This window comes from Sus scrofa, chromosome 2, assembly GCF_054392235.1.
Source record: "Sus scrofa isolate SSC_HxYL_T2T_F1_AM1 chromosome 2, Sscrofa_HxYL_maternal_Yorkshire_Landrace_v2.0, whole genome shotgun sequence".
NCBI lineage: Eukaryota > Metazoa > Chordata > Mammalia > Artiodactyla > Suidae > Sus > Sus scrofa.
This window is the reverse complement of record NC_139384.1, coordinates 77,082,349-77,095,164: the sequence shown is the minus strand read 5'-3', so window position 1 is coordinate 77,095,164 and position 12,816 is coordinate 77,082,349. Positions and strand designations below refer to the sequence as shown.

Sequence of the window (12,816 nt, the reverse complement as noted above, 5' to 3'; positions counted from 1 at the left end):
TCCTTTTTATTGCCTTACCTGCAGCATATGGAAGTTTGGGCTAGGGGTCAAGTTGGAGCTGCAGCTGCCAGCCTATGCCACAGCCATGGCAACACCGGATTCAAGCCACATCTGTGACCTATGCTGCAGCTTGCAAGGCCAGGGATAAAACCCACATCCTCACAGAGACAATGGCAGGTACTTAACCCACTGAGCCACAATGGGAATATCACAATGATTTTTTTTTTGTCTGCACCCACAGCAATGGGAGTTCCCAAGAATCAAATCCAAGCTGCAGCTGCGACCTACACCACAGCTGTGGCAACACCAGTCACAATGCTCAATTTTAAGCGAATACCATCTTAACAAAATTTATTAAAGTTTAAGTATCTGCTGTTGTGTCTCAATATGAGTCGAATTCAACACACCTTTCCTGTTCCAAGTGGTATGTTCAAAATCTCTTCATTTCTAGGGTACCTTAGAACAAATTTAAAGGTTATATATTCTATATCGATTACATTAATGACTATACATACTCTTTTATAATATATGCTTGACATAGAAGGTCCATAATACTACACATTTCTATGTTCCTGTAGATCAATACAAGAGCCTTATATTATTATTCTAATACTTTTCTGTTATCATTGTTTAGCATTTTAATCCACCTTGATTACACATGTTTTACAGTGATTATTTCTTACAGACCCAGTGTTTGGTTAAAATTTTTCCACATATATACCAATGTATTACATAACCATTGTTTTGGGACAGTACTTTGTCTGGATTCAATTTGTTTTAGCCTGAAGCATACCACTTAGTAGTTCTTTCAGCAAATGTTCATGCATGATGTACTCTCTCAATCTTTATCCGAAATAGGAATATCAAGTTAAGGTCTCTTGAACTGAATCTTGAAACTTGTGTTGCTGCATGTCACCAATGGTTCCAGGTGCAAAACATATATAAGCTAATATTGTGATTAGCACAGATGAGAAATTGGGAATAAAATTACCATATTTCCAGAAGAATTGTTATAGCATTCATGTAAAATCCCCCTTTCAATACTTCCAGAGGAATCATACAAATGGAAATAAGGAACAAAACTAGCACATCTGAATTCATCCTCCTGGGACTATCAGAATATCCAGAACAGGAAACTCTCCTCTTTGCTCTGTTTCTCTGCATGTATGTGGTCATGGCCATGGGGAACCTGTTGATCATCCTGGCCATCACCTCAGATTCTCACCTTCACACCCCCATGTACTTCTTCTTAGCCAATCTTTCTTTGGTTGATTTTGGCCTGGCTACCAACACAGTCCCCAAGATGCTGGTGAACATCCAAACCAAGAGCAAGTCAATCTCCTATTCCTGCTGCTTGACCCAAATGTACTTCTTCCATTTTTTTGGCATCATTGACAGTGTCTTAATAGCTGTAATGGCTTATGACAGGTTCGTGGCTATCTGTCACCCCTTACACTATACCACCATCATGAGCCCACGACTCTGTGGCCTGCTGGCTGGCACCCCATGGATGTTTTCCTACTTTATTTCCCTTACCCACATCCTCCTGATGGTGCGCCTGGTTTTCTGCGGCAACAACAAAATCCCTCACTACTTCTGTGACCTCACTCCCCTCCTCAGACTTTCATGCACCGACACCTCTGTCAACAAGATCTTTGTGCTCATTGTGGCAGGCATGGTGATAGCCACACCTTTCATATGCATCCTGGCCTCCTATGTGCGCATCATTGTGGCCATCATGAAGGTCCCCTCTGCAGGTGGCAGGAAGAAAGCCTTTTCCACCTGCAGCTCCCACCTCTCTGTGGTCACCCTCCTCTATGGGACCACCATTGGGGTCTATCTCTGTCCTTCATCTGTCCGCACTGCTGTGAAGGAAAAGGCATCCGCTGTGATGTACACTGCAGTCACCCCCATGCTGAACCCTTTTATCTACAGCCTGAGGAACAGAGACCTGAAGGAGGCCCTGAGGAATCTCATCAGCAAAAAAATAATCCCATCTTCCTGACCACAAGGTCACGTGGGAGCTTCCAGGAAGCAAGATCTCAACACCCAGGGTTTTGAGCAAGAGTATGGAATTTCAAGAGTTGGCAGTACAGCACTATGAATTTCAAGTTGCGGAAGTTCAAAAGGAAATATGGAGAAGGTCCTGTAGCTATTTGCTCAAATATTGGGATCAATAGGGTCTTTTTTGGATATGCCTCACACTATCATCCAGAGGATCAGCGGGTTTACTCCAGTTTTGAAACCATCTAGCACTCAACAAATATTTGTTGTGTACTTATTCTGGGCTGGATGTTAGATGCTGATCATAGAGTTGTGGGCAGAAGAAATAAGATACCAATAGTCTGGAGTTTATAGTTGATTATAGAAGAAGATATTGTACACTAGGTTACAGTAGAATGGAATATGAGCATGAGGGAGGGAAAAGATAGAATCCAGTAGGAACAGACCACAGAGTCTGTATGGGAGAATCAGGGAGAGTCTCCTGGGGAGACATGACCCCCAAACCCAAAGGGAGAAAATTGTGCTGATCGGGAAAAATGAAGAGAAAGAATGTCTCAGAAAACAAAATAACACACGGGAAGGTGAGAAAGAAGCATGCACTGGTGAAGTGAAAAACCTGGTTGTGGTGAATAACTTGGAGCAGGCCAGATGCTAAGGGCTTTAGCATCAACCTAAGAGTTTGGCCTTTCTCTGAAGAACCAGGCAGTTGACTTGACTTCCAGCAACCAAAGTCCAGGAGCATGAGGATGAGTTGCACAGTCTCCTACCCCCTTCCTATCACTTATGCCATCTTCTGGGGGAGCGAGATGGTTTGTGCTCGATAAAAGTTGTTTGAGGCACAAGGGAGAGATTCAAAATAATGGCTTGGTTCCATGGCATTCTTCACAGGTGACAATGTGAAGATATAAAGGATTAAAGGATTGCATTATTTTGAAAACCAATAAATAGGAGTTCCCTGGTGGCTTAATGGGTTAAGGATCTGGCATTGTCTCTGCTGCAGCTCGGGTTGCAGGTGTGGCATGAGTTTGATCCCTGGTCCCAGAACCTCCACATGCCATGGGTTCACCAAACAAACAAAACAGAAAGAAAAAAAGAAAAGGAAAGGATAACTAATAAATGAACAGAAAAAAAATAAAGATTCAAGTATTTTTGCTGAATTTCCTCTACTAACAATACCTCGGACTAACCAGAGATTTTTTTTTATTGGCTTACCTTTATTTTATTTAGGGGGGTTGTTATTTTATTTTTTATTAACCAGAGATTATTTCTGTGGAAGTATTTCAGCTAGTACGCAAAGATCTGATAGAATATCTTCATACTGCAATCCTTCATGAAACAATGTATCTAGGCAATGGATCTCAATGGCTGCAAATATCACAAAAAAGACCGTGTGCGTCTTCCAGCATTATGCTATTAGTGGGCATATTAGGAGGTGGAGCCACTATGTAAAATAGTACAAAAATTCCGCAAGAAATAAAAAATAGAGCTGCCATAAGACCCACCCATCCCATTTCTGTGTATATATCCAAAGGGAACGAAATCATCTCAAGGAGATATCTGCACTCCCATGTTCATTGCAACATTATTTGCAATAGTCAAGGCAAATAAACTACCTAAGCATCCACTGACAAATGAATAGATAAAGAAAATATGGTGCGTACATGTCCAGTGGAATATTATTTAGCCTTATAATAGAAGGAAATCTTGTCATTTGTGACAACATAAATGAACCTGGAGGGCATTATGCTAAATGAAATGAGCCAAAGACAAATACTGCATGATATCACTTAAACATGAAAGCTTAAAAAAAAAAAAGAAAGAAAAGAAGGTAAATATGTGAGATGATGGATATGTTAATTATTCCTGGGCATATACCCAGACAAAACTACAATTCAAAAAGATACATGCACCCATATGTTCATAGCAGCACTATTCATGGTAAGCAAGATGTGGAAGCAACCTAAATGTCCTTCGACAAATGAATAGTTTAAATGTGGTATATATACACAATAGAATAATACTGTTCCATAAAAAATGAAATAATACCATCTGTAGCAACATGGACGCAACTAGAGATCCTCATACTAAGTCAGAAAGAGAAAGAAAAATACCGTATGCTATCACTTATATGTGGAATATAAAATATAACACAAATGAACCTACCTATAGAACAGAAACAGAATCATAGACATGGAGAACAGACTTGTGGTTGCCAAGGGGGTTGTGGGAGGGAGTGGGATGCACTAGAACTTTGGGGTGGGTAAATGCAAACTATTCCATTTAGAATGGATAAGCAATGGGGTCCTGCTGTATAGCACAGGGAACTATATCCAATCACTTGTGATAGAACATGGTGGAAAATAATTCCAGAAAAAAAGGTATATATATGTATGACTGGGTCATTTTTCTGTACAGGAAAAATTGACAAAATATGGCGAATCAACTATACTTTAATAAAAATTTTATTTATTTGTTTGTTTGTTTGTTTGTCTTTTGTCATTTTAGGGCCACACCCGCAGCACATGGAGGTTCCCAGGCTAGGGGTCGAATTGAGCTACAGCTGCCAGCCTACACCACAGCCACAGCAACTCGGGATCCGAGCCTTGTCTGCCACAGCTCATGGCAACACTGGATCCTTAACCCACTGATTGAGGCCAGGGATCAAACCCATAACCTCATGGTTCCTGGTTGGATTCGTTTCTGCTGCGTACAACGTGAACTCCGAGAAAAAATTTTTTTAATCTTAAAAAAGAAAAGAAAGTAAATATGTAAGGTAATGAGTATGTTAACTTGATCGAGGAAATCCTTTCACAATGTATATGTTCACTGTAGACAAACACGTTAGTACTTTGTATACTTTAAATATGTTATAATTTACTAGTCAAGTATATCTCAATAAAGTATAATTTTTTTAAATGTATGCTCCACAATATCACCTGTGAAGTATCTTTTCCCCCCATAAATCAACCTTGAACCTGATCAAGTATCTAGATGTAAACATCAATTCATAATTACAATTTACAAAAAGCATACTTGAAGCAATAGCACACAAGTACAATTAGCAAAATCCAGGCCATTTCATCAACAAATAAATTTCAAGAGTGACAAATGAGAGGTGGAAAAAAATCCTATATGTTAAAAAGGACTTTAGTCAGCTATCAACCTGTTGGAATGTATGGATATTACTTGGGCTCTAATGTGAAAAAAGATTAAAAAATTATGAGGCAACTGGGATAATCTATTAACTGGATATTTTATGACACACTATTATGTTAATGGTTTAAAGTAAAATAATGGGATCATGTTTATGCTTTTTATTTATTTATTTATTTATTTATTCTTTTGGGGGCCGCACCCATGGCATATGGAGGTTCCCAGGCTAGGGGTCAAACTGGAACCACGGCTGCTGGCTTACATCACAGCCATAGCAATGCCAGATCCAAGCTGCCTCTGCAACCTACACCACAGCTCACAGCAACGCCAGCTCCTTACCCCACTGAGCGGGACCAGGGATTGAACCTGCATCCTCATGGATGCTAACCAGATTTGTTTCCACTGAGCTACAATGGGAACTTCTGGTTATGCTTTTTAAAAGAAGGGGTTTTTTTGCTTGTTTGTTTTTTGAGATGTACCAAAATTGTGTATGTAAATTTGTTCTGAAAGAATCCTGGGGAAGAGATCAAAGTAAATAGAATATAAATAAAACGAGACCATAATTGATAATCATTGAAATTGTGTGATGAATACATGGGATTTCATTATATAAAGCTGAAGCATAAAATAAATAAATAAACAAATAAATAAAAAAATAAAAAAGGAGTTCCCATCGTGGCTCAGTGGTTAACGAATCCGACTAAGAACCATGAGGTTGCAGGTTCGATCCCTGACCTTGCTCAGTGGGTTAAGGATCCGGCGTTGCCATGTGCTATGGTGTAGGTCGAAGTCGCAGCTCGGGTGTTGCTGTGGCTCTGACATAGGCCGGCAGCTACAGCTCCGATTGGACCCCTAGCCTGGGAACCTCCGTATGCCAAGGGTGCAGCCCTAGAAATGGCAAAAAAGACCAAAAAAAAAACAAAATAAATAAATAAAAATAAAATAAAATAAATCTGAAGCATGTAGGAGTTCTCACTGTCACAACAGGGTGGGAGGTGTCTCTGCAGCACAGGGACACAGCTTCCACCCCAAGGCGGGCACAATGGGTTAAGGATCCAGTAGATCGCAACTGCCACTTGGATATGATCCCTGGCCCAAGAACTCTGTGTGCCATGGGGCAGCCAAAAAAAAAAAAAAGAGAGAGAAAAAACGCAGAAGCATGTGAAACATTGAGAGTTTGGTCAAAAAAAATGGTGGAATAGGGAGTTCCCATCATGGGTCAACAGAACCGAATCCGACTAGGAACCATGAGGTTGAGGTTCGATAACTAGCCTCAATCAGTGGGTTAAGGATCTGGCATTGCCATGAGCTGTGGTATGGATTGCAGACGCAGCTCGGATCTGGCGTGGCTGTGGCCATGGCATAGGCTGGCAGCTGTAGCTCTGATTGGACCCCTAGCCTGGGAACCTCCATATGCCAAGAGTTCGGCCCTAAAATGACAAAAAAAAAAAAATGGTGGAAAATTGGCACTAGCATAATACTAGGCTGAATGAACTCAGCCTAATATTATGTTGTCTACTTTTGTCTATGTGTGAGTATTTACACAAGAAAAGGTTTTTTTAAAATGGCACTCAAGGTATTAATCATTTCCATGGATGTTTACTGAGTGATAAAAGACCCAATAATCTGGCAGTGACCTCATGACACTGAATTCCTAAAAATGCAAAGGCAGAGACTCCATTGATACCACCTTTGGGCCAACACCCAGACCAAGGGTCTGGCTGCAGATCCATTCACCCAGCCTCTCTCTCTCTCTCTGTATTCCCAGCAGGTTAAATTCTGCTTCCTCCACTGGCAGAACTAGAAGGAAGACATAGGGTCTGGAGAGAATTGTCCTTTTGAGGTTAAAGGGCTTGGAAACAGCTTTGTTTCTTGGTGTTACATCACTGGGTGAATTATAGTGAGTTTTCTTGTTGTTAAGTTGATTATGAGAAAATTACTCAAAGAAAAATGGAAACTTCCTCCATAAGAAGTCTTGGCCCTTGGGGAGACAGAGTCTGGGAAACTAGGAGAGTTTATTCCCAGAGGACAGGGTGCAGAGTGAGTTGGGAGACATACAACTTGCTCCAAGTTGCCTCCCGAAGACCTAACATGGTCCATATAGCCTTCTTACTGCCATGTCCCAGCCCCCAGAGGAAACTGAACTATTCAGGGAATAGGGCTGAAGACAGACAATTTTACCTAACAAGGACCCTTGGGAATTGGCTTCTCATTGGCCCAGAAATTGCAAGTATTCCCTCTGTTCCTACAATTTATCCTCCACCCCAGCTTTCCTTCTTTGGGCCAGGAGGCTATAGGTAAACCTGTGTTTCTATGAGGCATGCTTCTGTCTCCAAGCTCTCCCTTCATCATCCTTGCCCTTTCCTGGAAGTAGAGCCAGCCTCTTTACTGTCCTTCACCAGAGGAGGAAGCCAAGTTTGCCTCATGCCTTAGTGATAATGTGAGGAAGAAGAAAGATAGCCCAGTAAGTGAATTTGGGTAACAAGCAAGAAGGGAGGGAGAGAGAGAGAAAATTTGGGAGACTTGGAGAGAATGCAGGGAGGCAGTAGAGCTGCTATCTTTTCAGAGAATTGGGAGAGTCTACTTTTCAATTCAGTACACAGTTTCCAGCCCAGAATCCAATAACCACATTTAGCTACCTAGTTCAACTTGGTCCAAATGTGATGCCACCAAGCTCTTTCCAAAGTCCATGAAAAAACTGAGTTTGGGAGTTCCCATCGTGGCGCAGTGGTTAACAAATCCAACTAGGAACCGTGAGGTTGCGGGTTCGATCCCTGTCCTCGCTAAGTGGGTTAAGGATCCGGTGTTGCCGTAAGCTGCGGTGTAGGTTGCAGACTCGGCTCGGATCCCGCGTTGCTGTGGCTCTGGCAGCTACAGCTCCGATTAGACCCCTAGCCTGGGAACCTCCATGTGCGGAGGGAGCGGCCCAAGAAATGGTGAAAAAAAAAAAAAAAAAAAAAAAAACCTGAGTTTGCAAGCAGAAATTCAGGTCTGGATATTAGAAGTATGAAGTTGTAAGTCTGGTTTTGAAAACCAAGAGCCTCTACCAAAAAGCTCTTAACTTGGAGCATAAGGCATTTCGTAAACACCCTGGAATGGTATTCAAAGTAATGCCAAAATATGTATTTTTCAGGGGGGAAGATCCAGACTCTCTAAGGGATCATGGGACAAAAGTGGCTAAGAAAAGGGAGCCAGGAGTTCCTGCTGTGGTGCAACGGACTAAGAATCCAACTGCCGCAGCTCGTGTCACTGCAGAGGTGTGGGTTTGATCAGCGCAGTGGGTTAAAGGATCAGATGTTGCCGTAGCTGCAGTGTAGGTCATAGCTGTGGCTCAGATTCAATCCCTAGCCTAGGAAATTTTAAGGCAGGTTCAGCCTTTAAAAAAAAAGGAAAGAAAAGAGGAATTCCCATTGTGGCTCAGCGGGTTAAGGACCCAACGTGGTGTCCATGAGGATGCGGGTTCAATCCCTTGCCTCACTCAGTGGGTTGAGGATCTGGAGTTGCCACAGCTGCAGTGTAGTTTGCAGATGTGGCTTGTATCCAGTGTTGCCGTGGCTGTGGTGCAGGCCTGCAGCTGCATCTCCAAGTTGACCCCTAGCCCAGGAACTTGCATATGCTGCAGGTTACAACCATAAAAAGAAAAAGAAAAAAACCCTTCTCATTTCATGCATGTATTGTGTTCCTGATTTCATTCAACTACCTTTTTTTTTTTTTTTTTTTTTTTTTTTTGGCTGCATCCACAGCATATGGAAATTCCCAGGCCAGGGATGGATGGAACCCACACCATAGCTGTAATCAGAGCCACAGCAGGGACAATGCTGGATCCTGAACCCACTGAACCACAAGAGCACTCCTCAACTGTCTTTCTGTGTGTGATTTTTTTTTCTTTCTTTTTTTTGGGGGGAGAGGGGTGCTGTACCTGTGACATGCAGAAGTTCGTTCCCGGGACAGAATCTGAATAACAGCAGTGACAACACTGGATCCTTAACAGTTAGGCCACTAGGGAACTCCTTTCTGTGTTTTCTTGTACTCACTGAGCATCCTTAAAACAACTATTTTGAAATCTTTAGGAGATAGATCACAGATTTCTTTGGGGTCTGTTACAGGAAAATCACTTGTTCCTGTGGTCATGTCATGTTTCCTTGTTTTTCCTGTTTCCTGAAATCCTGCATTGAGGTTTTCACAGTTGAAGAAGGAATTACTTCCTCCAGTCTTTACCGACTTGTTTTGGGAGAGAAATACCATGTCAGCTCTTATAGGGATCCTTGATGTTCTCAGACCTTCTCTATTGATACATCTGTTCCACATTTCTTGTTCTTTCTTGGCAGGGCTGCTGGGGTGTGGGGGTGGGGGGGGAGCAGGATGGGGAACTTAAGGTTATATACCCTCTCTTGATCCTGCAAAGTCAAGCCAGGCATTGACAGTCTCCTGGTTGCTTTCCCTAAGTGGTCCCTTGAAACAAGAGCGTGTGCTTTTTCCCAGTCCCTCAGTGTCAGGTTGACTTTGTGTGTGTGTTCACTAGCCATCTGCCAATGCTTGTGTTTGCTGCCCTTTGGGGGCATGCACAGGGAGCCAGCACGTATGGGAGGGGACGAGTTGTGTGAAGTGTTGAATTGGTGGTCCAGAAGTGAGGCATCCCCAGCAAACACATGAGTGGGCTTCCTGATGGAATCTGTGAAACGGAAGGATCTTCATCCCTTTGATGCATTTTGAGATGCCTCCTATTTTGATGCATTTGCTGTGCTCCTAGCCTCTCTCTGCCCTCAGTCATAACAGCTCACTTGAGTATTTTGGATGGGGTGAGAAAGTAGTGGGTCTCTTTGGAAGCATTCCACACAGATGGGGGAGCCAAACACTCACACAGCCTCACTTGTCCCCATGAGAGAAATCAAGTGCTGAGAGCTTTTCTCGTGGCACTGAGCTGTGCTGCCTTAAGTGGGGTGGGTGGTGACGTGACCAAAGTCAATCTGCTCCTCATACTTTCCTCAAAGTGTTCAGTCTCAGATTTTTTTATTTTTTCCTCCAGTTTTATGCCAGAACTTCTCCATGGACGCCAGACTCTCACAAAGGTACTCTTATCTATTTGTGATCGAGAAACTTGATGGAGAAAGATGGTAGAAAACCCTTATTCCACATTCTTGCTGATATCACCAGTAAATATTCTTTAAAGGAAAAAAGGATCCTGAGCTGAGCAAGCATGACAATGTGTCCAGTTATTTAAGTCTTCTCATGACTTTCAATAGTTTTGTAAGTTTCAAACTTTCTTTGCTTAATTATGCATTTGAGAAGTTCCCATCATGGCTCAGCAGTAACGAATCCAACTAGTACCCATGAGGACATGGGTTCGATCCCTGGTCTCAATCAGTGGCTTAAGGATCCAGCATTGCCATGAGCTGTGATGTAGGTCACAGACGTGGCTCAGATCTGGCGTGGCTATAGCTATGGCAGCAGCAGCTCCAGTTCGACCCTTAGCCTGGGAACTTCCAAATGCAGCAGGTGAGGCCCTAAAAATACATACATACATACATAAATAGCAGGTGGGTTTTTTTTAATTATAAATATTGATTTCAGTGACGATGTCTTCTTTGATGCATATGTTATTTTTAGAAGTGTGTTTTTAGTATTTCCAAATATATAGGAAGAGACTACCTTTTATTATTGATTTCTAATTTGGTTCCCTTATGATCAGAGTACATGCTCTGTTTGATATGTATTCTTTGGCACTAAGGTTTGCTTTGCAGCCTAATTTTTGCAGCTATAACATAAATCGTTAAAAAGGAAGTAGCTTCTTTAATAATTTAATGTAATGCTCAAATCAAGCTGGGTAATTGTGTTATCAAATTTTCCATACACTGACCCAAAATTTTCCCCTTTGATCTACCAATTACTAAAAAAAAAAAAAAAAAAAAAAAAAAAAAAAAAATCGTAAGTCCCCTAGCTAGGGGTCGAATCAGAGCTGCAGTTGTCAGCCTACACCACAGCCATAGCAATGCGGGATCCCAGCCAGGTCTTCAACCTACACCACAGCTCATAGCACCACTGAATCCTTTATCCACTGAGCAAGACCAGGGACAGATCCCACATCCTCATGAATACTGGTCAGGTTTTTTTTACCTCTGAGCCACAAAGGGAATTCCTCCCTTTTTTCTTTTAATGGCTACATCTATCACATATGGAAGTTCCTGGGCCAGAGACTGAATCTGAGCTGCAGTTGCAACCTAGGTCACAGAGGCAACAATGCCAGATCCTTTAACCCACCGCACTGGGCTAGGATTGAACCCAAGCCTCCACAGCAACCTGAACTGCCATAGCTGGATTCTTAACCCACTGTGTCACTCCTCCTTGTTCCTTTTTATGCCATTTTCCTTAAGTATTTTTGTCTGATATTAATAAGCTATCCAACCTTCTCTTGGTTAGTATTTCTTGGTATAGCATTATATTTTCAGCCTTTCCATGTCGTTATAGTTTAGTTGTATCTCTTGTATCATGAGATATAAACCTGAATCTGTTTTGTTTTGTTTTCTTTTCTTTTTCTTTAGTCTTTTTTTTTTTTTTAGGACCACACCCACAGCCTATAGAGATTCCCAGGCTAGGGGTCTTATCGGAGCTACAGCTGCTGGCCTACACCACAGTCACAGCAACACCAGATCAGAGCCGAGGTCTGTGACCTACACCACAGCTCACGGCAACGCTGGATCCTTAAAACACTGAGCAAGGCCAAGGATCAAACCCGCAACCTCATGTTTCCTAGTCATATTCGTTTCCACTGCTCCACTACAGGAACTCCCTGAATCTCTGTTTTTTAATGATTAGTTTAAGCCATTTAAAACTTTGTTGTAATTACTTATATATTTTGTAATTTTTATTTGCTTCTTTATATCTCCTTTCCAAACCTAAAGTGATTTGATCAAAGTCCCTATGTCTGTTGTACCCCACTATAATTTAGATGTTATATATTCTATACCCATTGTTTCAGTGGTTACACTAAAACTTTAATCACACATATTTTGGAAGGTCAAAAACGTTCAATATTTCTATTCTCCTGTCACTCAATACAAAAATGTTACACAGGAGATCCTGTCACAGCTCAATGGAAACAAATCTGACTAGCATCCATGAGGACGCAGGTGCAATCCCTGGCCTCGCTCAGTGGGTTAAGGATTTGGTGTTGCCATGAGCTGTGGTGTAGGTCACAGACACAGCTCAGATCTGTGGTGTAAGCCTGCAGCCACAGCTCCGATTCAACCCCTAGCCTGGGAACCTCCATATGCCGAAGGTGTGACCCTAAAAAGACAAAACGTTACACAATTTTATTTAATTACTTATTTTGCTTTTTAAGGCCACACCTGAGGCATATGGAGGTTCCCAGGCTAGGGGTTGAATCGGAGCTACAGCTGTCAGCCTACGCCAGAGCCACAGCAACTCCAGATCCAAGCCTTCTCTGCAAACTATACCACAGCTCACAGCAATGCCAGATCCTTAACCCACTGAGGGAGGCCAGGGATCACTTGCATCCTCATGAATACTAATCAGGTTCGTAACCCACTGAGCCACAATGGGAATTCCCACAACTTTACTTTAATTCCTCTTTTTGTCTCATATAATTTTTGCATGCTATTTTAATTCATTGTATTTACATACACATTCTTATTGTTATCA

The 12,816-nt window shown here is 42.0% G+C and overlaps 1 protein-coding gene across 1 annotated transcript; it reads left to right on the top strand.

The window, feature by feature from the left end:
• Positions 1–1,063: 1,063 nt before the first annotated feature.
• LOC396790 (olfactory receptor 1M1) lies at positions 1,064–2,005 on the top strand. The gene has a single exon (XM_003484333.2). The coding sequence runs from the start codon at positions 1,064–1,066 to the stop codon at positions 2,003–2,005; it is 942 nt and encodes a 313-aa protein (XP_003484381.2).
• The last annotated feature ends 10,811 nt before the right edge of the window (positions 2,006–12,816 follow it).